This window comes from Salvelinus namaycush, chromosome 30 (genome assembly GCF_016432855.1).
Source record: "Salvelinus namaycush isolate Seneca chromosome 30, SaNama_1.0, whole genome shotgun sequence".
NCBI lineage: Eukaryota > Metazoa > Chordata > Actinopteri > Salmoniformes > Salmonidae > Salvelinus > Salvelinus namaycush.
The window spans coordinates 245,936-272,666 of record NC_052336.1 but is presented as its reverse complement, the minus strand read 5'-3'; the positions used below and the strand labels follow the sequence as shown (position 1 = coordinate 272,666).

The 26,731-nt window shown below is 43.5% G+C and overlaps 1 protein-coding gene across 1 annotated transcript; it reads right to left on the bottom strand.

The window, feature by feature from the left end:
• Positions 1 to 11,357: 11,357 nt before the first annotated feature.
• On the bottom strand, positions 11,358 to 14,752 carry LOC120024741 (GTPase IMAP family member 9-like). Its single transcript, XM_038969021.1, has 2 exons — positions 14,646 to 14,752; positions 11,358 to 12,286 (listed from the first exon to the last, which is right to left on the bottom strand). Exons 1-2 carry the CDS (start codon positions 14,698 to 14,700, stop codon positions 11,358 to 11,360), a joined length of 984 nt encoding a protein of 327 aa, XP_038824949.1. The 5' UTR covers positions 14,701 to 14,752.
• Positions 14,753 to 26,731: the final 11,979 nt, after the last annotated feature.

The following is a 26,731-nucleotide window of genomic DNA, read 5'->3' as shown; positions in this document are numbered from 1 at the left end:
TGCCGGACAACAGGTCCACCGGAATTAACTCCCTTAACAAGGACATTCATAATCAAATTACTCCCGCTCTCACTCGAGACCCTATCCAGGGCCCGTTTGATCAAGAAACAAGCCCAGAGGCTTTGTCTATAGACTCTGATATAAAGGTTGCGAAGAAAAAGTTCAAAGCTTCACTAAAGCTAAGTAGCATCAACGTGCAGAGTGTACGCTGCTTCCGATGATACATTTTTCGCTTTGTGGGGGACTGTCACCCCTTACAATGACACTAATGGGGTCAGTCCAGCAACTGACCCGAGGACTCCCACTGGTGAAACGCTGTGCAATATCGCAGACAGATATCCTCGTCTCAGTTCGCAGGTACTGGAGAGTTTGCCACGCGGACGCTGTGGTGACTGACAGGCCTCGACAGCCACTGAGCATTTTGAAGCACAAACACCAGGAGATATGGTTGAAAGGTTACAGCCAATCTAATGACAACGCGGCTGCTGACAACTCGTATAAAGGATCCGACCTTTTCGGATACCAACACCAACCGCTGCTGGGGGGGTCCTGAGACACAAAGGGGGGGAATATTAGCCCAGACACATGATGAGCCTCGTCGAGGCCGGTAGGGGGGTCAAGACTATGTGCAACACCGTACGAGGCCACCAGAACAGAAAACAAATCTAGTTGTAAACTTCCCCATGAGAACAGATAGGCCCCTCGACGGGGATAGCCTTAGAACACATCTAAGATATCACCGACGTGTACCACACTGGTCATAAAAGAAGTCCAGTGGACTTTCCACCTCCAAAACAAATGGCAACAATAATCATTCCTTGCCATGTGTAGTTTCAATTACAATGCAACTAGTAAAATGCTCTAATCATATGTTCCGGTAGGATAACATTTCAGAATAAATTGATAGAATAACTGGTCCCCTTGAGTACCAGTACCAGTACCAGCACAGTCAGTCCAGCCACAATCAGTAAGAAGATTAGAGACCTCACAAGTCAAATTGCTATTGATAATAGTGACAGAGGAGTTAGTAGTCACTCAGATTTCAACACGTGTAAGGGAATCTCCTGAACACTCTTCTGATGGTCAACACACATGCCACTAATAAATAGAACCCTCCATTCAGGAGGAAAGTTATTAGAAGTCATGAACCATGATCACACTGCATATGACTGGTTCAGTGCTTATAGAGTACTTTCGTTGTGAGGTTAGCTCCTCCGTGGATAACATAGCTATGAAATAGACTCCTTCATACCTATCACCACTACAATGGTGTAAGACACATTGACGTGTAGTAAAAGTCCCCTAAACATATGTCTTGAGGTCGACATCAATTCTTATTGACCTCCAGGCATTGATATGAAAATTATCTGATGATGTCAGAATCATTCTGAATAGGTTGTTGCCTACAAGGATACTTGGTTTTCTTTCCCTTGGAATGTGCGCTTATGTAAACATTTAATGAGGATTTATGCCCAGATCACATAAAGGTCCGAACGAAGTACCAGCCTTAGAAAAGTTGACAATTTACCCTGAGGCCTTTGACTACAGCTACAGTACTCACCAGTTTCTCCACAGAGGTCATTAGGTCATCCCTGTAGACTATCCGAAGCCTTACAGCTATAGACTTATCATATAGTTATCAACTCAGGATAGTGCCCTAAGCAACATACTGTATATGACATTAGACAATGACATAATAGGGTAATTTTGCCAAGACCAAGAACATATATGGAATACAGTCCCATTAGATGATTAAGGTGTGAAAACTATATTTTGTATATCTTTTGTTTATGCTTTTATTCCTTTTCGTTTCCTTTTCTTTGACACTTAGGAAGTGATAGAGCCATGAACAAGTTCTCCATACAACCATCAGTTAGTGCCACAAAGAAGAAGAAATGTAATGATATATTTCGTGAGTGTGTGTGCGTGCGTTGTTAACATCTGCCTAAGTTACTGCCCAGATCTATTAGCCTGGATGACCAGACGACGGGTCCGGAACGGCGATCCCCAACCCAGACATCCCCTGGCTATTCTTGTTGTGCTTTGTCGCTTTCAGAAAGCCTACCCGGGTAAACCACCAGAGGGGGACCGCAACGATGATCCACAACCAGGACATCCCGTGGTTATTTTTATGATGGTGTTCAACTTGCAGGATAATTATAAGATTGAAATCACCAGAGGGGGACTGTCATGACTTTTGAGGATCAAAAGATAGACTCATTAATAAACAATTTTTTTTTGTGGTGCCCCAAGATTGCTAATGAGTTAATTGTTACATGATTAATCAAGTAATAATTAAATGTAGTTAATTGATTTGATAAAAGAAGTCAACACATTATTGATAGTCACGTTACGACACCGGATAGCAACCAGTGAAGTCCACAAAGTATATTGCATGTAACAGACAGTTATATGACCTACAGCATTGTCAAGCAAGTTAATGTTTCCGACATTTTCGGACCACAAAACAACTATTGATTTAGAACGACAAAAACAAATTAAGCCAATCAACATAAGCTAAATATGATGTGGCTGTCCATGGTTCGGATTTCTGTTTTGCGTGTGTGTTCGTGCAAGTAGAAAAACATGTCGACTCACCCTACTTGCAGAGAAACGCCAATGCTTCCTCCTCTCTTTCATGTTGACAAAACTGTCTATCCCTCTGTCATCGAAACCCCGCGCCGACAAGGTACAAATCTGTCATTCTGCCCCTGAACAAGGCAGTTAACCCACTGTTCCTAGGCCGTCATTGAAATTCGAATTTGTTCTTAACTGACTTGCCTAGTTAAATAAAGGTAAAATAAATTTAAAAAATACAGTACACACTTATTTTTTGTTGTCCTAGGCGACCTGGCTAAAATGCTTGCTCGCTAGCCTAACGTCGATTCATGGGCAACGTTAGCTAGTTAACATTAGCCTTCTACATCTAGCTACATATTGAGCTTCCATCCTCTCAGGCCAGGGGCACAACAATGTATGAATTAATGGTTGGATCAGAATCGCAGTTATAATCATTGGCCAGTACGATATAATAATTTGCCAGTACGGATAATTAAGTAAAACCACAAGTCCAAATCCCTATCTCCATCCGTGGCTAATTTAGGAAAATTACAATTTTAGCTAGCTGGCTAGTTAGCCACTGGTGGACAACAACACAACAAGATGCAGCAATTAAAGTTCTTCTGTCAATGACGTATGCTCTCAATGGGATTTGAGAGGAGTGACGCCAAATTCAAGCTGGCTTCCCTTGACACTTTTTTTGGGGTGCACCAGGACAATTCACAGTTGAGCTCGCTCAGCGTAGCTCAACACTGATTGGTAAATTTTGTCAAGGGAGGCCAATTGCTCGCTGGCTTCCCTTGCATTCAATGCTACAGGTGGCAAAAATGTCATACTCGTTAGGACCAGACAGCATTAGATAGATGGCCTACACATAGAGAGACCGAGTTCGGCATTGGCCCCTTCGAAAAGTTGGGCATGGGCCCCATCAAAGATGTATAAGAGTTTGGCATGGGCCCCGTCAAATAGGTCGATATCAGAAGGAGACAGATGGCAGGGAACTGTTGTGTCTAATGAAGTCTGGGCCATCGTCATTGACCATGTGGTAAACAGAGGCCTTACCATGGCAGAGACTGCCAGATTAGTTCACCCCAATCTGAAAAGATCAACTGCCAATTCGATCATAAGAACAAATGGTAAGTCTGCAGGATATGCACTGTGCTTTACCATTACATTTATAGTAAATTACATATTGTAATACATGTAAATTCACAAAACATGTTCCAGTATTCTTACAGTGTTATCTATTGACAGTTCTGTTCCCACTCTCAGAATTGACAGAAGACCCCATGGTGGTGGCAGTAACATTGTGTTGACCGACCAGCAGTAGTGGGCCGTGGTGGAAATGGTGAGAGTCAGGAATGACATACGGCTGTCCGAAAAAAAGCAGGCCATTGAGGAGAACGAAGACACCTTTGCCAACGCGGCATCCATCCGCCTACCAACAATCGCCCCCGTCTTTTTAAGAGGCACCAGGTATCAATGAAACACATTTACCCTAGTGCCTTTTGAGAGAAACGACCGGGCTGAGTATGTTCAGGTACAGCACTATATACTGTATTACTGTTACTATTTGATGCACATGCTACTTCACAATATCATATTGGAACTATACTGTAAAGGGTGATGGTGCCTTGATGCTGCTGTGCACCATCACAAGTATATCTTTGTTGATGAAGCGGGCTTCAACCTGGCCAAAACTTGGCGCCGTGGGTGGAACCTCCTCGGCTAACGAGTAACCATCCAAGTGTCTGGACAATGTTGGGGAAACATCTCCATGTTCCAGCTATCTCTGAAGATGGTGTGGTAGGACGTAGGCCATTACCTGGATCCTACAACGCTGCACACATATTGTTTCTCAATTAAATTGAGCAGGCCTGCTAAGGTGAAGGGGTCACCTATGTCATTGTGTGGTACAAGCTTCCACCATGCAGAGGTGGTTCAGGCATGGTTTCGGGCCCATCCCTGATTCGTGACTCTATACCTGCACCCATACTCTCCTTTCCTCAATCCTTTTGAGGAATGATTTTCAGGATGGAGGTGGAAGATGTACGATCGCCATCCCCATGAGCGTGGAACCCGAGCGTTGGACCAGTAACCGAAAGGTTTCTGGATCGAATCCCCGAGATGACAAGGTAACAATCTCTCCTTCTGCCCCTGATAAAGGCAGTTAATCCACTGTTCCCCAGGCGCCGATGATGTGGATGTTGATTAAGGAAGCCTCCCGCACCTCTCTGATTCAGAGGGGTTGGGTTAAATGCGGAAGACACATTTCAGTTGAATGCATTCCGTTGTACAACTGACTAGGTATCCCCCTTTCCCTTTCCTTCAGGCCATGGATGAGGCATATGCAACATCAATGCAGACCAATGTCAAGCTTGGATTCGGCATACCAGAAGTTTTCCCCCGCTGTGCATTAAAAATTAGATCATTCACTGTGATGTGGATGAGAATGTATAGCCAAATGTATAGCCAAATGCTCAAGAAAGGCTTGATACAAATGAAGGTGTGCTAAACATTATGTTTTATTTTCATTCATTTAATTTGTTTAATTTACTTTCTTACATTTGATTATAGACAGAACACCTATGTTGCAATTATGTCTGAAAAATAAATAAATAGTTTTACATGAATGATTGTAGATTGTCTTCATTGATCACACATTTGATTACAAATTGGATAGATATGGAAATTATAGATTTTCTGTAAATTTTGTTGGGTAATGTAAGTGTATTGCCTAATGTGAAAACTGTAATCTACAGTACTGTAGCATATTACTGTCAGCACTTCTAAGGACGATTTGAAACATGCATCTTGCAAAAACTGTAATATCTTATGTTTCACCGAGTCGTGGCTGAACGACGACATGAATAACATACAACTGGCGGGTTGTACACTGTATCGACAGGATAGAACAGCAACCTCTGGTAAGACAAGGGGTGGCGGTCTATGTATATTTGTAAACAACAGCTGGTGCACAATATCTAAGGAAGTCTCGAGGTAGATTATCTCATAATAAGCTGTAGACCATACAATCTACCTAGAGAGTTTTCATCTGTATTTTTCGTAGCTGTCTACATACCACTGCAGACCGATGCTGGCACTAAGACCGCACTCAATGAGCTGTATACCGCCATAAGCAAACAGGAAAACGCTCATCCAGAGGCGGGCTCCTAGTGGCCTGGGACTTTGATGCAGGGAAACTTAAATCCGTTTTACCTAATTTCTATCAGCATGTGCAACCAGAGGGGGGAAAAAAACTCAAGACCACTTTTACTCCACACACACAGAGACGCGTACAAAGCTCTCCCTCACCCTCCATTTGGTAAATCTGACCATAATTCTATCCTCCGGATTCCTGCTTACAAGCAAAAACTTAAGCAGGAAGCACCAGTGACTCGGTCAATAAAAAAGTGGTCAGATGAAGCAGATGCTAAGCTACAGGACTGTTTTGCTAGCACAAACTGGAATATGTTCCGGGATTCTTCCGATGGCATTGAGGAGTGCACCACATCAGTCACTGGATTCACAATAAGTGCATCGATGATGTCGTCCCCACAGTGGCTGTACGTACATACCCGACCAGAAGCCATGGATTACAGGCAACATCCGCACTGAGCTAAAGGGTAGAGCTGCCGCTTTCAAGGAGCAGGACTCTAACCCGGAAGCTTATAAGAAATCCCACTATGCCCTCCAATGAACCATCAAACAGGCAAAGCATCAATACAGGACTAAGATCGAATCGTACTACACCGACTCTGAAACTCGTCGGATGTGGCAGGGCTTGCAAACTATTACAGACTACAAAGGGAAGTACAGCTGAGAGCTGCCCAGCAACACGAGCGTACCAGATGAGCTAAATAACTTTTAAGCTCGCTTCGAGGCAAGTAACACTGAAACATGCATGAGAGCATCAGCTGTTTCGGATGATTGTGTGATCACGCTCTCCGCAGACAATGTAAGACCTTTAAGCAGGTCAACATTCACAAGGCCGCAGGGCTAGACGGATTACCAGAATGTGTACTCTGAGCATTCACTGACCAACTGGCAAGTGTCTTCACTGACATTTTCAACCTCTCCCTGTCTGAGTCTGTAATACCAACGTGTTTCAAGCAGACTACCATAGTCCCTGTGCCCAAGAACACTAAGGTAACCTGCCTAAATGACTACTGACCCGTAACACTCATGTCTGTAGCGATGAAGTGCTTTGAAATGCTGGTTATGGCTCATGTCAACACCATTATGCCAGAAACCCTAGACCCACTCCAATTTGCATACCACCCCAACAGATCCACAGATGATGCAATCTGCATTGCACTCCCCACTGCCCTTTCCCACCTGGACAAAAGGAACACCTATGTGAGAATGCTATTCATTGACTACAGCTCAGTGTTCAACACTATAGTGCCCTCAAAGCTCATCAATAAGCTAAGGACCCTGGGTCTAAACACCTCCCTCTGCAACTGGATCCTGGACTTCCTGACGGGCCGCCCCCAGGTAGTAAGGGTAGGTAACAATACATTTGCCATGCTGATCCTCAACACGGGGGCCCCTCAGGGGTGCGTGCTCAGTCCCCTCCTGTACTTCCTGTTCACTCATGACTGCACGGACAGGCACTACTCGACCACCATCATTAAGTTTGCCGATGATACAACATCGACAATGACAAGACAGCCTATAGGATGGAGGTCCGAGACCTTGTGGAGGTCCGAGACCGTGTGGTGCAAGGACAACAACCTCTCCCTCAAGCAGGTCAACATTCACAAGGCCGCAGGGCTAGACGGATTACCAGAATGTGTACTCTGAGCATTCACTGACCAACTGGCAAGTGTCTTCACTGACATTTTCAACCTCTCCCTGTCTGAGTCTGTAATACCAACGTGTTTCAAGCAGACTACCATAGTCCCTGTGCCCAAGAACACTAAGGTAACCTGCCTAAATGACTACTGACCCGTAACACTCATGTCTGTAGCGATGAAGTGCTTTGAAATGCTGGTTATGGCTCATGTCAACACCATTATGCCAGAAACCCTAGACCCACTCCAATTTGCATACCACCCCAACAGATCCACAGATGATGCAATCTGCATTGCACTCCCCACTGCCCTTTCCCACCTGGACAAAAGGAACACCTATGTGAGAATGCTATTCATTGACTACAGCTCAGTGTTCAACACTATAGTGCCCTCAAAGCTCATCAATAAGCTAAGGACCCTGGGTCTAAACACCTCCCTCTGCAACTGGATCCTGGACTTCCTGACGGGCCGCCCCCAGGTAGTAAGGGTAGGTAACAATACATTTGCCATGCTGATCCTCAACACGGGGGCCCCTCAGGGGTGCGTGCTCAGTCCCCTCCTGTACTTCCTGTTCACTCATGACTGCACGGACAGGCACTACTCGACCACCATCATTAAGTTTGCCGATGATACAACATCGACAATGACAAGACAGCCTATAGGATGGAGGTCCGAGACCTTGTGGAGGTCCGAGACCGTGTGGTGCAAGGACAACAACCTCTCCCTCAACGTGATCAAGACAAAGGAGATGATTGTGGACGACAGGAAAAGGAGGACCGAGCACATCCCCATTCTCATTGACGGGGCTGTAGTTGAGCAGGTTGAGAGCTTCAAGTTCCTTGGCGTCCACATCACCAACAAACTAACAAGGTACAAGCACACCAAAATAGTCATGAAGAGGGCACGACAAAACCTATTCCCCCTCAGGAGACTGAAAAGATTTGGCATGGGTCCTCAGATCCTCAAACGGTTCTACAGCTGCACCATCGAGAGCATCCTGATGGGTTGCATTACTGCCTCGTATGGCAACTGCTCGGCCTCCGACCACAAGGCACTACAGAGGGTAGTGCGTACGGCCCAGTACATCATCGGGGCCAAGCTTCCTGCCATCCAGGACCTCTGTACCAGGCAGTGTCAGAGGAAGGCCCTAAAAATTGTCAAAGACTCCAGACACCCTAGTCATAGACTGTTATCTCTGCTACCGCACGGCAAGCGGTACCGGAGCGCCAAGTCTAGGTCCAAGCCATAAGACTCCTGAACATCTAATCAAATGGCCAGCCAGACTATTTGCATTGTCCCCCCCCCCCCCCCACCCTCTTTTATGCTGCTGCTACTCTATGTTATTATCTATGCATAGTCATTTTAATAACTCTACCTACATGTACATATTACCTCAATTACCTTGACTAACCGGTGCCCCCACACATTGACTCTGTACCGGTACCCCCTGTATATAGCCTCGCTATTGTTATTTTACTGCTGCTCTTTTTTTATGTTACTTTTATTTACTTACTTTTTGGGGGTATTTTTCTTAACTTCATTGTTGGTTAATTGCTTGTAAGTAAGCATTTCACTGTAAGGTCTACACCTGTTGTATTAGGCGCAATTGACAAATGACATTTAATTTGATTTGTTTGCTATTTGATTAACTGGTAGTTAAAACAACTACATAATATATTATATTGTGTTTTGGTGATTAAACCAATGTTGTCATTACATTTCACAATAAACTTATATTTTTAATAAATGGTTGTGTGGTGAGAGATGTTTACAATCCAAATGAACGCACAATGACAGGTATTGAATGAAAGACTGGCTGCGTTACAAGTGTGACCAGTTTGGAGTTTTGTACTAAGAGTTGTGAAAATGTTCCACATACTTGAGAAAATAGTATCAAAGCGACAAAAAAACTGTAATATATTTATTTCTGTGTACATTCCAGATCAGAGCAGTAAAAATCAAATATTAAATCAAGTGCATTTAAACAGTGGTCAACAATGTTGCAAGCAAAGTAACCCTTTGCAACATTAACCAATTTAAAATAGTTTTGTAGCAATGAGGTTTGTGCAGTAAGCCATAGGTCAAATACATTATCACTGCGTATTGGCTATGCTTGAATTTCCCTGCCAATGTTCTTCTCAGAACCTTTTCAAATTATATATTTTTAAAATGTGGTATATGATCACACTGGTAATAGATCATTTGTTGTAATACTTGTGAAGCCCAGATGAGTGAGCACTCTGAAGGAGGGAACAGCAGTGAGGCTGCCTCTCGACTCACCGTCCTTCCGCTCTCCCTCCCTCTGCTGAGAAAAGGGGACACTAGCTGTGTTTGAATACTCATACTAACCGTACTATTTGGGATGTGATTTGAGTGTATAGTATTGTAATGAAACAGTCTCGAACCCTCGACCTTCTAACCCGAAGTCCGGTGCGCTATCGACTGTGCCGCAAAAGCGGCAGAGTCGATTTCCACACTTATAAACCCAGGGTTGTTACAGTATGCTTATCGGTCATAATATAGATATAGTTAGTATGCCAAGAGTTCCCGGATGTTGTACTAAATTCGGTAAAATATGAAGTATACACACAGAGGACTCTATTTTCCGTACTTTAGGGCCCATAATGCAATTCTTCAGGAAATGGGCGTGGCTTCACATCAGCCAAAGAACAACAAGAGCAGATACAAATTCACTGCTTTAACTAATTATGACAAATGTTAAGAAATGTAATAGAGTAATGACTTTTCAAATAAGTTACCTAACACCTTATGTAGGCTACGCTGTCCTTACGAACCACATAATTACAGCAGTATGTACCGGTATGTTAGCTAGCTACTTAACATTAGTTGGCTACTTATACATCAAACTTGCCAGTAAATTAGATGTAGGCTATCTAACTAACTAGCCAACGTTTATTGACTTGATTATTCCCGTCGTTCTTAGCTTAGCTAAATGGTATAGTCATTGTGCGTTCTCAATGGACATTTGGGTGCTTTCGTAAATTCGCACTGGCTATACTCCGATTTCAGAGCACTCTAGTCTGAGTGTACCAGAGCGCAGAATACTGAATTTACTAGCGCACAACACCCGTTGAATATGCCGGTGTCAGTAAACGAAAGAAAGCATAATTCAATTGTTGCCAGCAGCACAGTTACAGTCCCCAACGCTCTGGATAACACGAAAACAGCCTAACCACCTCTGCTAGTGCGAGTAAAATGGTCAGAGTGGTCTTATTTGTGTCTGGAAGTAGCTAGCAAGCTAGCCAATGTTAGATTGGGTGCTTGACTGACGTTGTATGGTCAGAACACTCAAATCAACCCTACTCCTTGGCCTCCAGGAGCGAAACGCTCTGAATGTACTAAACCTCGAACTAGTCATTTGTTATGCTAACTAGCTAGCAAGAGGTTGCATTGCAACAGCATCAACTTCCGGTAGACAGGCAAAGAGCTAGTACGCTCAACTGAAAGCATACTGTCCCCGTTTGCAGTATACTAAAATGAACTTATAGGATATACTCATTAAGGATGTAGTATACAGTATGTTAGTATGGGTATTGGAGCACTGCTGCTGTCATTTCTGCCTCATGCAACAATGCATGATTTTAATCCTCTGACCAGATAAAGTTAAATATTCCTTGATATAAAAAAAAAAACAAGCAGCTGCAGTGCTGGTTGTAGTGTGAGTCTGTGGATTGAATAAACTGCAGACACAGTGATCTGAGCTATCTGATTGGCCAGCGGTAGGCTTATAGGTGAACTTGATTTGCTCTCTGGGCCTGCCGGGTTGGCGGAGTTCTAGCTTCAGACACATGAAATGATTCAAAATGGGAACACTGCGTTCCCGGCACTAGGGCTGCTGAATCAACTGCACCTAACGTCAACATCGCGAAACTATTATTAAAAAGTTTTACACAAATGTTTGGTGAGGAATGCCTTTAATCGACCGTTTACTGACCACTGACTTAAAACATTGACTTATTTTGACATTAAGACAAAAATTGATTAAAATTCCCACCCACCCGCCCTTATCCCCCCTACTGCTACACAGGACCACACTACACTACCCAAAACTAATCCTGCTGCACATGCCCATATTGGAGCTCCTGACACCGCTTTCACAACTGCATCTTTTACACTGGCAGCATCTTTCCCTGCCCTAGCACCCAATCCCCCTCCCAATATCCCCCCTACTGCTGCACAGGTGCGACCCACTGTCACCGTCACTGCTTTACCCAAAACTAACCCAGCTCCTACAGGTGGACACGCCCCTGCACACGCCCCCACGACCGCCCCAGCTGCTATTCCCGCCACAATCTTCCCAATTATCAGGTGATCTGGAAAGACGTAGTACCCTCCCTGGTTCGTGTTCACCATCCTCTTCACCGTTTCCAGCAGCTCTGTCACCTGCTTCCTGTTGTTGCGGTCTCTGTTGTTGAAGACGTGGTATCTGTTGCCACATCTACTCAGCAGATCATTGAGCTCTTGTGGGGCTGTCCTTAGATACTCCTGTAAAGTCATGTCCTCCAGGTCATCACCGTGGGTGAACAGAACCACACTATAGTCTCGCAAAGCAATCTCCCCGAAAACACTCACCATCTGGTCCACAACCCTTCTTTCTTGTTTAGCATAGAGGCCGATTTGAACGGTTAGAATGAAAGCATGAGGGCCAGGGGCACACAGCCTCACACATTTAAAAATCTCAGCGCGACTCTGGGACTCAGTAAGGTTGTTGCCAAAGAAACCTGGAGTGTCCACAACCAAAACAACATTTTCCCCTAGCTGGCTGTTTCCACTCTGGCAGGTCCTGGTTACAGAGCTGGCGCTTTGTCCTGATTTGAAGTGCTCCGGACGACCAAGAATAGTATTACCAGAAGCACTCTTTCCAATGGCAATCTTTCCAAGCAGGACCAGTCTGAGCTGGCTTCTCCCATCTGAGTAAAATTGTTAGAGATTAGAGAACAACACTGTATGAAGCAGCACAAGAAAAACAAATACAATGAAGTTATTTTTAAATCTTGATTCCAAATATAAACTATTGGAACCAAGATTTTTAAATAACTGATATTGGCATAAGATGGAGGGAACATTCGAGCATAACTAATGAAATTACAGTTAACGAAAATGTCCACTTAATCCGGTATAAAGTAATTTATATAATTTATTTTACAATAGACAAAATCCACAAATTCTACAGCACAACGGCAGAATCATGTCTCGCGTGTAAAACTAATAATGACTCAATAGTCCATGCTTTCTGAGAGGTAGAAAGCTGGCTGTCAGAAGGATAACAATGTAAAGTTACTTTTAATCCATCTGTCTGCATATTTCAAGACATGTCATATGGGTGCGTAGTGAGATACCAAATGGGCTGGAAGATTATTTTCTCATCACTCGTCTTGAAAAAACATATACTAAAAACTTGGAAGTCAATCAATCTGCCATCACTGAAACAATGGAAAAATATAATAATTGATTATTTAAATATTGAGGTAGCATGGGTGACTGAGAGGAACAAATTGGTACAATTTAAGACCAAGTGGCGGGACTGGCAGAGGAGATGTAGTCATTGTTGTATGTGTCTATGGGTTGTCATGCGTGTGTACAGTTGAATTCGGAAGTTCATACACCTTAACCAAATACATTTCAACTCAGATTTTCACAATTCCTGACATTTAATCCTAGTAAAAATTCCCTGTCTTAGGTCAGTTAGGATCACCACTTTATTTTAAGAATGTAAAATGTCAGAATAATAGTAGAGAGAATTATTTCTTTCACATTCCCAGTGGGTCAGAAGTTTACATACACTCAATTAGTATTTGGTAACATTGCCTTTAAATTGTTTAACTTGGGTCAAACGTTTCAGGTAGCTTTCCACAAGCTTCCCACAATAAGTTGGGTGAATTTTGGCCCATTCCTCCTGACAGAGCTGGTGTAACTGAGTCAGGTTTGTAGGCCTCCTTGCTCGCACACGCTTTTTCAGTTCTGCCCACAAATTTTCTACAGGATTGAGGTCAGGGCTTTGTGATGGCCACTACAATACCTTGACTTTGTTGTCCTTAAGCCATTTTGCCACAACTTTGGACGTATGCTTGGGGTCATTGTCCATTTGGAAGACCCATTTGCGACTAAGCTTTAACTTCCTGACTGATGTCTTGAGATGTTGCTTCAATATATCCAAATTATTTTCCTTCCTCATGAAGCCATCAATTTTGTGAAGTGCACCAATCCCTCCTGCAGCAAAGCACTCACAGCAGCCCCACAACATGATGCTGTAACCCCTGTGATTCACGGTTGGGATGGTGTTCTTCGGCTTGCAAGCCTCCCCCTTTTTCCTCTAAACATAACGATGGTCATTATGGCCAAACAGTTCTATTTTTGTTTCATCAGACCAGAGGACATTTCTCCAAAAAGTACGATCTTTGTCCAAATGTGCAGTTGCAAACCGTAGTCTGGCTTTTTTATGGCGTTTTTTGAGCAGTGGCTTCTTCCTTGCTAAGCGGCCTGTCAGGTTATGTCGATATAGGACTCGTTTTACTGTGGATATAGATACTTTTGTACCTGTTTCCTCCAGCATCTTCACAAGGTCCTTTGCTGTTGTTCTGGGAATGATTTGCACTTTTCTCACCAAAGTACTTTAATCTCTAGGAGACAGAAGCCATCTCCTTCCTGAGCGGTATGACGGCTGCATGGTCCCATGGTGTTTATACTTGCGTACTATTGTTTGTACAGATTAACGTGGTACCTTCAGGCGTTTGGAAATTGCTCCCAAGGATGAACCAGACTTGAGGAGGTCTACAATTTTGATTTATTTTGATTTTCCCATGATATCAAGCAAACAGGCACTGAGTTTGAAGGTAGGCCTTGAAATACATCCACAGGTACACCTCCAATTGACTCAAATGATGTCAATTAGCCTATCAGAAGCTTCTAAAGCCATGATATCATTTTCTGGAATTTTTCAAGCTGTTTAAAGGCACAGTCAACTTAGTGTATGTAAACTTCTGACCCACTGGAATTGTGATACAATCTGAAATAATCTGTTTGTAAACAATTGTTGGAAAAATGACTTGTGTCATGCACAAAGTATGTCCTAACCAACTTGCCAAAACTATAGTTTGTTAACAAGAGATGTGTGAAGTGGTTGAAAAACGAGTTTTAATGACTCCAACCTCAGTGTATGTAAACTTCAGACTTCAACTGTATACTTTGTTTTTTGGAATATAGAAAAATAACGAAAGAAACTATCTGTGTACAGAACATTAAGATCCTCATAGTCACTATTATACTCACTAGAGATGAATGGCTCACTGGACGGGTTTGAACGTTGTTGCATGTTTCTCTCCATTCAAAGTAGATCTCAGCCGCTCTGTTAAAATATATTTAAAAAGTTTAATGTAAGTTATTGCAGAAACAAGCAAATTCATTACTTAACAAAAACAGCTGCAAATACCATTCAAAACTGCATCACGTTTTGAAGTACACTTTCCCTGCTTTGTCTAACAACACTATCATGAATATAGCAAATACGTTTTGTGGGTCAGAGTTCAGAATTTACTTATACTGAACAAAAATATAAACACAACAGGCAACAATTTAAAATATTTTACTCAGTTACAGTTAATATCAGGAAATCAGTAAATTTAAATGAATTCATTAGGCCCTAATCTATGGATTTCACATGACTGGGAAAACAGATATGCATTTGTTGGTCACAGATAACTTAAAATAAAAGGTAGGGGTGTGGATCAGAAAACCACTCAGTATCTGGTGTGACCACTATTTGTCTCATGCATCTTGACACATCTCCTTAGCATAGAGTTGATCAGGCTGTTGATTGTGGCCTGTGGAATGTTGTCCCACTCCTCTTCAATGGCTGTGCGAAGTTGCTGGATATTGGCGGGAACTGGAACACGCTGTCGATCCAGAGCATCCCAAACATGCTCAATGGGTGACATGTCAGGTTAGTATGCAGGCCGTGGAAGAACTAGGACATTTTCAGCTTCCAGGAATTGTGTACAGATCCTTGCGACATGGGGCAGTGCATTATCATGCTGAAACATGAGGTGATGGCGGCGGATGAATGGCACGACAATGGGCCTCAAGATCACGGTATCTCTGTGAATTCAAATTGCCATCGATAAAATGTAATTGTGTTTGTTGTCCGTATCTTATGCCTGCCCCATACCATAACCCCACCACCACCATGGGGCACTCTGTTCACAATGTTGACATCAGCAAACCACTCGCCAACACGACACCATACATGAGGTCTGTGGATGTGAGGCCGGTTGGACGTACTGCCAAATTCTCTAAAAACGACATTGGAAGCAGATTATGGTAGAGAAATTTACATTTTCGGACAACAGCTCTGGTGGAAATGTATGCAGTCAGCATGCTTATTGCACACTCCCTCAAAACTAAAGACATCTGTGGCATTGTGCTGTGTGATAAAACGGAACATTTTAGAGTGGCCTTTTATTGTCTCCAGCACAAGGTGCACCTGTGAAATGATCATGCAGTTTAATCAGCTTCTTGATATGCCAAAGCTGTCAGGTGGATGGATTATCTTGGCAAAGGAGAAATGCTCACTAACAGGGATGTAAACAAATCTGTGCACAACCTTTGAGAGAAATACGCTTTTTGTTCGTATGGAACATTTCTGGGATCTTTCATTTCAGCTCATGAAACATGGGACCTACACTTTACATGTATTTTTGTTCAGTGTAGTTTGATAGCACAAACATTTTCTAGCAAGTTTCTCACACAGGTTTTAGCCCGGAAAGTGCAGGCCTGTCTGGGCAAGTCCGGGGGGGGGGGTCCCCCCTCATCAAATCTACACACAATACCCCTTAATGACAAAGCAAAAACAGGTTTGTAGATTTTTTTTGCAAATGCATAAAATAAAAAAAAATGAAATATTACATTTACATACAGTTGAAGTCGGAAGTTTACATACACTTAGGTTGGAGTCATTAAAACTCATTTTTCAACCACTCCACAAATTTCTTGTTAACAAGCTACAGTTTTGGCAAGTTGGTTAGGACATCTACTTTGTGCATGACACAAGTAATTTTTCCAACAATTGTTTACAGACAGATTATTTCACTTATAATTCACTGTATCACAATTACAGTGGGTCAGAAGTTTACATACACTAAGTTGACTGTGCCTTTAAACAGCTTGGAGAATTTCAGAAAACGATGTCATGGCTTTAGAAGCTTCTGATAGGCTAATTGACATCATTTGAGTCAATTGGAGGTGTACCTGTGGATGTATTCCAAGGCCTACCTTCAAACTCAGAGCCTCTTTGCTTGACATCATGGGAAAATCAAAAGAAATCAGCCAAGACCTCAGAAAAAAAATTGTAGACCTCCACAAGTCTGGTTCATCCTTGGGAGCAATTTCCAAATGCCTGAATGTACCACGTACATCTGTACAAACAATAGTACGCAAGTATAAACACCATGGGACCACGCAGCCGTCATACCGCTCAGGAAGGACACGCATTCTGTCTCCTAGAGATTAACGTACTTTGGGGAGAAAAGTGCAAATCAATCTCAGAACAACAGCAAAAGACCTTGTGAAGATGCTGGAGGAAACAGGTACAAAGGTATCTATATCCACAGTGAAACGAGTCCTATATCGACATAATCTGAAAGGCCGCTCAGCAAGGAAGAAGCAACTGCTCAAAAACCACCATAAAAAAGCCAGACTACGGTTTGCAACTGCACATGAGGACAAAGATCGTACCTTTTGGAGAAATGTCCTCTGGTCTTATGAAACAAAAATAGAATTGTTTGGCCATAATGACCATCGTTATGTTTGGAGGAAAAAGGGGGAGGCTTGCAAGCCGAAGAACTTCATCCCAACCGTGAAGCACGGGGGTGGCAGCATCATGTTGTGGGGGTGCTTTGCTGCAGAAGGGACTGGTACACTTCACAAAATATTTGGCATCACGAGGAAGGAAAATGATGTGGATATATTGAAGCAACATCTCAAGCCATCAGTCAGGAAGTTAAAGCTTAGTCGCAAATGGGTCTTCCAAATGGACAATGACCCCAAGCACACTTCCAAAGTTGTGGCAAAATGGGGCAACATTTGTGGGCAGAACTGAAAAAGCGTGTGTGAGCAAGGAGGCCTACAAACCTGACTCAGTTACACCAGCTCTGTCAGGAGGAATGCACCAAAATTCACCCAACTTATTGTGGGAAGCTTGTGGAAGGCTACCTGAAACGTGTGACCCAAGTTAAACCATTTAAAGGCAATGCTACCAAATACTAATTGAGTGTATGTAAACTTCTGACCCACTGGGAATGTGATGAAAGAAATAAAAGCTGAAATAAATCATTCTCTCTATTATTATTCTGACATTTTACATTCCTAAAATAAAGTGGTGATCCTAACTGACCTAAGACAGGGAATTCTTACTAGGATTAAATGTCAGGAATTGTGAAAAACAGAGTATTTTCAGGTCTCTCCAGAGATGTTCGATAAGGTTCAAGTCCGGGCTCTGGCTGGGCCGCTCACGGACATTCAGAGACTTGTCCCGAAGCCACTCCTGCATTGTCTTGGCTGTGTGCTTAGGGTCGTTGTCTTGTTGGAAGGTGAACCTTCAGCCCAGTCTGAGGTCCTAAGCGCTCTGAAGCAAGTTTTCATCAAGGATCTCTCTGTACTTTGGCAGCATCATCCCTACAGCATGATGCTGCCACCACCAAAATCGAATCAATTTGGTCACATACACACGGTTAGCAGATGTTATTGGTCACATACACATGGTTAGCAGATGTTATTGCGAGTGTAGCGAAATACTTATGCTTCTAGATCCGACAGTACAGCACTATCTAACAGGTAATATCTAACAATTCCACAACAAAACATAATATCTAACAAATTCCACATCAAAACCTAATACACACAATCTAGTAAAGGAATGGGATAAGAATACATAAGTATAAAATATATGGATGAGCAGTGACAGAGCGGCTAAGATGCAATAGATAGTAAAGAATAGATAGTGAAGGATACAGTATACAGTATATTCACATGAGATGAGTAATGCGAGATATGTAAACATTCTTAAATTGGCATTATTAAAGTGACTAGTGTTCCATTTATTAAAGTGGCCAATGATATCAAGTCTGTAGGTAGGCAGCCGCCTCTCTGTTGTCGTGTCTTTGGCATCATTTAAATTGAAGACTTATTTATCAAATAACTCTCTGTAATTATTATTATGCGATTAAACTGTAATTAACTAGGAAGTCGGGGCACCAAGGAAAATATTCAGATTACAAAGTTATAATTTCCCTAATATAACTTTCAGATATTTTCATATAATCTTCGAATTAATGAATTATTATTCTCATTCCAAACGTCGTAAATTGTTGGTTATCTGCACGAACCCAGTCTTCACTATGAGTCATCCATACATCAATTGTTTTAAAATCATTTATTTACTAACTAAGTAATCACAGAAATGCATAACACAAACAAACAAAGTAGATATGGTTACAAAGAAATTATAGGGGAATCAGGGATTACACTACATGATGACCTCTAATCTGTGACAGGACCCCCCACCTCAAAGAATGGCTCCCGACGTTCCACCAGGGGTAGCTGAACGTTGACGGAAGTCCCGAATGAGTCCGGGGTCCAAATTGTCCCGGGCCGGAAACCAGGACCGTTCCTCAGGGCGGTAACCCTCCCAGTCCACGAGATACTGAGTACCCTGCCGGATCTGACTGCTGGAGAGGATGTGTCGCAGCATGTAGGCTGGCTGTCCCGCTATCATGCGAGGCGGAGGTGGCGGCCGAGTGGCTGGAACCAGAGGACTGGATACCACAGGCTTGAGTCTGGAGATGTGGAAGGTGGGATGAACCCTCATCGACCGGGGAAGATGAAGACGGTAGGCCACTGGATTGATGCGCCGTAGAATCTTGAATGCCCCAATGTACCGGGGTGCCAACTTCCTAGATTACACACGTAGAGGCAGGTCCCTAGTAGACAGCCAGACCATCTGACCTGGACGCAAGAGGTTGATGGTACAATCGTACGGCCTGTGAGGAGGTTGTTTGCTGGCCCTTTGTTTGCTGAAGGCCTGACCCAAATCCCAATAATCCTGAGGTACGCGGGAAAGATCAGGCTTGTCCCTCCCAGCCGGAGGAACAGGATAGTCTCCAGACGAGCAGGACCGGAAAGGTCTGGAGAGAGTTTCTGGCAGGTGAACTGGCATGAAGGATTCCATCCCAGAACTCTTCCCAAAGGCCAGTCAATCTGAGGATTATGGGTGGAAAGCCACGGATGTCCAAGAACTAGGGGAAGCTCAGGAGAGTCCACCAGATAAAACTGGTTAAGCTCCACATGTTCACCCGGAACGCGTAGCTGAATAGGCATGGTGAGTTGCTTCACCTTCCCAGACCCTAGGGGTTGACCTTCCAGCGAAGTGACCGACAACGGAGTGTCCAGCGTAGTGAGTGGCAGCCTCTGATGGCAAGCTAATGTGCGATCCAGAAAACAGTTGGTAGCCCCAGAGTCTATTAAAGCAGAAATGTCCAACTGCCCATTGTCCCACCGCAGGTTGGCCGGAAGCAAGGTGAGTGCCGTGTCGGCAGCTGGAGACTGTATCTGACTTGCCAGAATTCTCCCGTTTACTGACGAGTCATCCCGTTCTCCCATCAGCTCAGGACAGGAGGCCCAGAAATGTCCATGGTAAAGGCAACGTTGCTTTTTAATCCTGCGCCTTCTCTCCAGAGCTGAAAGTCTGGTGCATCCTAATTGCACCGGCTCCTTTGAAGGATATGAAGGAGAACCAGAGCCGAATTAAGAACTCTGACGGGATACCGGACCTGCAGGCCCAGCATACGGCAATGGCCCAAATGAAGAATCGCCTCCCTTAGCGGAATTAGAAATACTGGAACCAACTCGCAATCCCTCCATCCTCTCATGACGACGTTCCCGAAGCCGGTTGTCAATCCGGATGGCCAGAATGATAAGCTCCTCCAGAGTGTCAGGGTTATCCCGGGAAGCCAGTTCATCCTTGAGAACCTCGCTGAGTCCGTTCAGAAGGACTGAGTGAAGTGCCTCTGTATTCCAACCGCTCTCAGCAGCAAGCGTCTGAAATTCAATAGCGTAATCCGCTACGCTCCGGCTGCCCTGCCGAAGTGCAATGAGTCTTTGAGCAGCATTCCTGCCACTGATGGGGTGATCAAAAACCCTCCTCATCTCCTGGGTGAAGCTTTGCCAATTGAAACAAATGTCTGATTGCTGCTCCAATTTGGCCGTGGCCCAGGCCAGAGCCCATCCTGAGAGCAAGGTGATGACATATGCCACTCTGGAACGCTCGGTGGGAAACGTTGATGCCTGCAGCTCGAAGACCAGGGAACATTGGAGCAGGAACCCACCGCACCTCCCAAAGATGCCCCTCATAGCGCTCCGGTGCCGGGAGATGAGGTTCCCGAGGGGAGGAAGATGATGAACTGGTAGAAAGGGAAGGGTTAGGAACCATCACAGGTGCAGCAACCGTTGCTCCCATCTGTCCAGTCTGCAGAGAGTTTCTAAATCCTCCGACAATGTCTTCAGCCGCACCTCATGGCGACCAATCACAGTGCCATGGTGAGTGAGAGCCGACCGCAAGTGGTGGAGCTCGGAGTGTCCCTCGGATGACGGAGAAATCTCTGCTTGGTCAATTTTTGGATCAGGTCTACTGTGACAATAACTATAGTTCGAACTCGGACCCAGAAGCAGAAAAACACAGCAGGCAGAGGTGAGGGTAAATCCAGAATGTTTACTGAAGTATCAGCAGAAAAAACAACAAAGTAAGTGCACATGAGTACAACACAAAATAAGACAAGAGACCTGAGCAACCGGCCCAGTTCCGTAGAGGAACCTAAAAAGTCCTTAACCAGGTGAACCCAATAATCCCAATCAAGCTCACCTGGACACTAGAACCATAAGGGTGCCCTCCAGTGGCACCCTCAGGGATTACAATCCATGAGGACCTCTAACCTGTGACACATATGGCCTGCGCTACCCGGCGACTTTGTGGATTGAAACCAAGAATGGTGAGCATACATTTGACTCTGTGAAGATGGCTGAAACATACATGAGGAAAGAACTCCCTGATTTGTTCACGCCTACTACATCATAAGGAACTGTCTTTTGAACTGGGATACAGTGGATAGTGAACTGTTAGAACATGAGGATACAATGAAGTGACTCATCGGATCGACTGGCTAGATGTCTACTGCAATAATGACTGGCGAGGTAAAGTTGGATCATAGCTAATGTTGGCTGCACTATTTAGCCAGCTTGCTAAGTTTACAAGGGTGTGACTATAGCTACAATCACACTATGCCAGGTAGGATGAACTCAGGATGATGGTGATTGTTTAACTAATTGTCCCTATTTTATATTTGAGGGATGATAGTTATCGTCTGGTAAAGGTTTTCATTTATTCATCATAGCTTGATGTCTTTTTTCCTGTGCTGGGTGCGTTTGTGGTCATCGCTTTCGTCGCCGCGCGGCACACGTTTCAGGGCGCCTTGGGGAATGCCGATTGGTTTGGGTGTGCAGGTAGGTGCTGTTGGTGACCATGAATGCATCCTCTGTTTATTTTTTTATTTTTATTTGTCAAGTGGGGTTAAATAGTCCGGTCATTATTGTTGCCGATGTTTGTCGCCTTGATTCTTTTTGTATTTTGTGACTCGACTAACAATATTTTCATGTTAACAATATTAACATGCACTTTTAATGATCCTAATTCGGGCGATGCTATGCATAGCAGGTACATCTAGCTCAGTGGTTCCCAAACTTTTTATAGTCCCGTACCCCTTCAAACATTCAACCTCCAGCTGTGTACCCCCTCTAGCACCAAGGTCTTGCAGCAGGGTCACTCAAATGTTGTATTTTGCCAACATTGTAAGCCTGCAAAACACTTTATACGATACATTTATTAAACATAAGAATGAGTGTGAGTTTGTCACAACCTGGGTTGTGGGAAGTGACAAAGAGCTCTTATAGGACCAGGGCACAAATAATAATATAATAATCATTAATTTTGCTCTTTATTTAACCATCTTACATATAGAAAACATTATTTGTTCATCAAAAATGGTGAATAACTCACCACAGGTTAATGAGAAGGGTGTGCTTGAAAGGATGCACATAACTCTGCAATGTTGGTTGTATTGGAGAGTCAGTCTTAAATCTTTTTCCACACACAGTCTGTGCCTGTATTTAGTTTTCATGCTAGTGAGGGCTGAGAATCCACTCTCACATAGGTACGTGGTTGCAAAGGGCATCAGTGTCTTAACAGAGCGATTTGCCAAGGCTACTCTGAGCGCAGCCCAATCCCTAAATCTGGCAGTGGCTTCTGATTAAATAAAATTCACAGAACTGCTTGTTGCAACAAGGCTCTCTTGTTCAGATATCGGTAAGTGGACTGGAGGCAGGGTATGAAAATAATAACGAATCCAGTTGTTTGTGTCATCCGTTTCGGGAAAGTACCTGCACCTGACAAAACCTATTCCCCCTCAGGAGACAAAAGATTTGGCATGGGTCCTCAGATCCTCAAAAGGTTTTGCACCATCGAGAGCATCCTGACGGGTGGCAACTGCTCGGCCTCCGACTGCAAGACACTACAGAGGGTAGTGCTTACGGCCCAGTACATCCCCGTGGCCAAACTTCCTGCCATCCAGGAACTCTTTACCAGGTGGTGTCAGAGGAAGGCCCTAAAAATTGTCAAAGACTCCAGCCACCCTAGTCATAGACTGTTCTCTCTGCTACTGCACGGCAAGCGGTACCGGAGTGCCAAGTATAGGTCCAAGAGGCTCCTAAATAGCTTCTACCCCCAAGCCATAAGACTCCTGGACAGCTAATCAAATGGCTAATCTGTTATTATCTATGCATAGACACTTTAATTACTTTACCTACAGTTGAAGTCGGAAGTTTACATACACCTTAGTCAAATACATTTAAACTCAGTGTTTCACAATTCCTGACATTTAATCCTAGTAAAAGTTCCCTGTCTTAGGTCAGTTAGGATCACCACTTTATTTTAAGAATGTGAAATGTCAGAATAATAGTAGAGAGAATTATTTATTTTTGCTTTTATTTCTTTCATCACATTCCCAGTGGGTCAGCAGTTTACATACACTCAATTAGTATTTGGTAGCATTGCCTTTAAATGGTTTAACTTGGGTCACACGTTTCAGGTAGCCTTCCACAAGCTTCCCACAATGAGTTGGGTGAATTTTGGTGCATTCCTCCTGACAGAGCTGGTGTAACTTAGTCAGGTTTGTAGGCCTCCTTGCTCGCACACGCTTTTTCAGTTCTGCCCACAAATTTTCTAACGGATTGAGGTCAGGGCTTTGTGATGGCCACTCCAATACCTTGACTTTGTTGTCCTTAAACCATTTTGCCACAACTTTGGAAGTATGCTTGGGGTCATTGTCCATTTGGAAGACCCATTTGCGACCAAGCTTTAACTTCCTTACTGATGTCTTGAGATGTTGCTTCAATATATCCACATAATTTTCCTACCTCATGATGCCATCTATTTTGTGAAACGCACCAGTCCCTCCTACAGTAAAGCACCCCTACAACATGATGCTGCCACCCCCGTGCTTCACGGTTGGGATGGTGTTCTTCGGCTTGCAAGCCTCCCCCTTTCCCTCCAAACATAACGATGGTCATTATGGCCAAACAGTTTTGTTTTTGTTTCATCAGACCAGAGGACATTTCTCCAAAAAGTACGATCTTTGTCCCCATGTGCAGTTGCAAACCGTAGTCTGGCTTTTTTATGGAGGTTTTTGAACAGTGGCTTCTTCCTTAATGAGCGGCCTTTCAAGTTATGTCGATATAGGACTTGTTTTACTGTGGATATAGATACCTTTGTACCTGTTTCCTCCAGCATCTTCACAAGGTCCTTTGCTGTTGTTCTGGGATTGCACTTTTTGCACCAAAGTACGTTCATCTCTAGGAGACAGAACGTGTGTCCTTCCTGAGCGGTATGACAGCTGCGTGGTCCCATGGTGTTTATACTTGCGTACTATTGTTTGTACAGATGAACATGTTACCTTCAGGCATTTGGAAATTGCTCCCAAGGATGAACCAGACTTGTGGAGGTCTACAATTTATTTTCTGAGGTCTTGATTTCTTTTGATCATGATCCCATGATGTCAAGCAAAGTCACTGAGTTTGAAGGTAGGCCTTGAAATACATCCACAGGTACACCTCCAATTGACTCAAATAATGTCAATTAGCCTATCAGAAGCTTCTAAAGCCATGACATCATTTTCTGGAATTTTCCAAGCTGTTTAAAGGCACAGTCAACTTAGTGTATGTAAACTTCTGACCCACTGGAATTGTGATACAGTGAATTATAAGTTAAATAATCTGTCTGTAAACAATTGTTGGAAAAATTACTTGTGTTATGCACAAAGTAGATGTCCAGACCGACTTGCCAAAACTATAGCTTGTTAACAAGAAATTTGTGGAGTGGTTGAAAAACGAGTTTTAATGACTCCAACCTAAGTGTATGTAAACTTCTGACTTCAACTGTATATCCCAGCTTTACATAGTGGTCATTTTTTATTCTTTATTATTTCACCTTTATTTAACCAGGTAGGCCAGTTGAGAACAAGTTCTCATTTACAACTGCGACCTGGCCAAGATAAAGCAAAGCAGTGCGACACAAACAACAACACAGAGTTACACATGGAATAAACAAACGTACAGTCAATAACACAATAGAAAAAGTCTATATACAGTGTGTGCAAATGACGTAAGAAGGTTTGGCAATAAGTAGGCCATAGTAGTGAAGTAATTACAATTTAGCAAATCACACTGGAGTGATAGATGTGCAGATGATGATGTGCAAGTAGAAATACTGGTGTGCAAAAGAGCAAAAAGTAAATAAAAACAAAATGGGGATGAGATAGGTAGTTGGATGGGCTATTTACAGATGGGCTGTGTACAGCTGCAGCGATCAGATAGCTGCTCAGATAGCTGACACTTAAATTTAGTGAGGGACATATAAGTCTCCAACTTCAGCAATTTTTGCAATTCATTCCAGTCATTGGCAGCAGAGAACTGTAAGGAAATGCGGCCAAAGTAGGTGTTGGCTTTGGGGATGACCAGTGAGATATACCTGCTGGAGCGCGTGCTATGGGTGGGTGTTGTTATGGTGACCATTGAGCTGAGATAAGGCAGAGCTTACCTTGCAAAGACTTATAGATGACCTGGAGCCAGTGGGTCTGGCGACGAATATGTAGCGAGGGCCAGCCGACTAGAGCATACAGGTTGCAGTTGTGGGTGGTATATGGGGCTTTGGTGACAAAATAACTGGCACTGTGATAGACTGCATCCAGTTGCTGGGTAGAGTGTTGGAGGCTATTTTGTAAATGACATCGCCGAAGTCGAGGATCGGTAAGATAGTCAGTTTTACGAGGGTATGTTTGGCGGCGTGAGTGAAGGAGGCTTTGTTGCAAAATAGGAAGCTGATTCTGGATTTAATTTTGGATTGGAGATGTTTAATATGAGTCTGGAAGGAGAGTTTACAGTCTAGCCAGACACCTAGGTATTTGTAGTTGTCCGCATATTCTAAGTCATGCTCTCTCCCTCCCTCCCCTGAGATGAATCCCTTGTTCAAAACAACTGGGATCTCGAAGATCTCTGACTTCCGACTTCGGTGCATTCAAGACAACTGGGAACTCAGAAAAAACTGTAATCCAAGTCGGAATTCCAAGTCGGACTCTTGAGCATCTTTCTAGAGTTACGAATTTCCAACCTGAAAATCACTAACGTCATGATTTGACCTCGTTTTTTCCAAGTTACCAATTGTCTTGAAATGACAATGCACATCAGATGCAGGTACCATCCAGTAAAATAAAAAATCTAATTATTTCAAGTTATGCACAGCTGTGCCTCGCAAGTGCTACACCAATTGATCTATTTTGTTATCAAAGGTCGAGTTTTAAAATATAATATGGTCTAAGAAGAACAATATTGGCAGGCCAGACCAATATGCTTTGATAATGTATTAGGCCTACTGCACAAACCTCCTACAGAACTGTTTTTATTATGTTAGTGGTGTGGTATATGGGGCTTTGGTGACAAAAGTCGAAGTCGAGGATGAAAAGGTGTTACCTTTTTTTAAGTCATACATTTTTTTTGCATTCTTTTTTTTGCATTACCATTTTTTTTTAGCCCAAATGTTTTATCTTGGCCCATCGCTGCAACTCCCCAACGAGCTCGGGAGAGGCGAAGGTGGAGTTATGCGTCCCCCGAAACATGACCCGCCTAACCACGCTCCTTAACACCCGCTAGCTTAACCCGCACCAATGTGTCGGTGAAAAAACAGTTCAACTGGAGACCAAGGT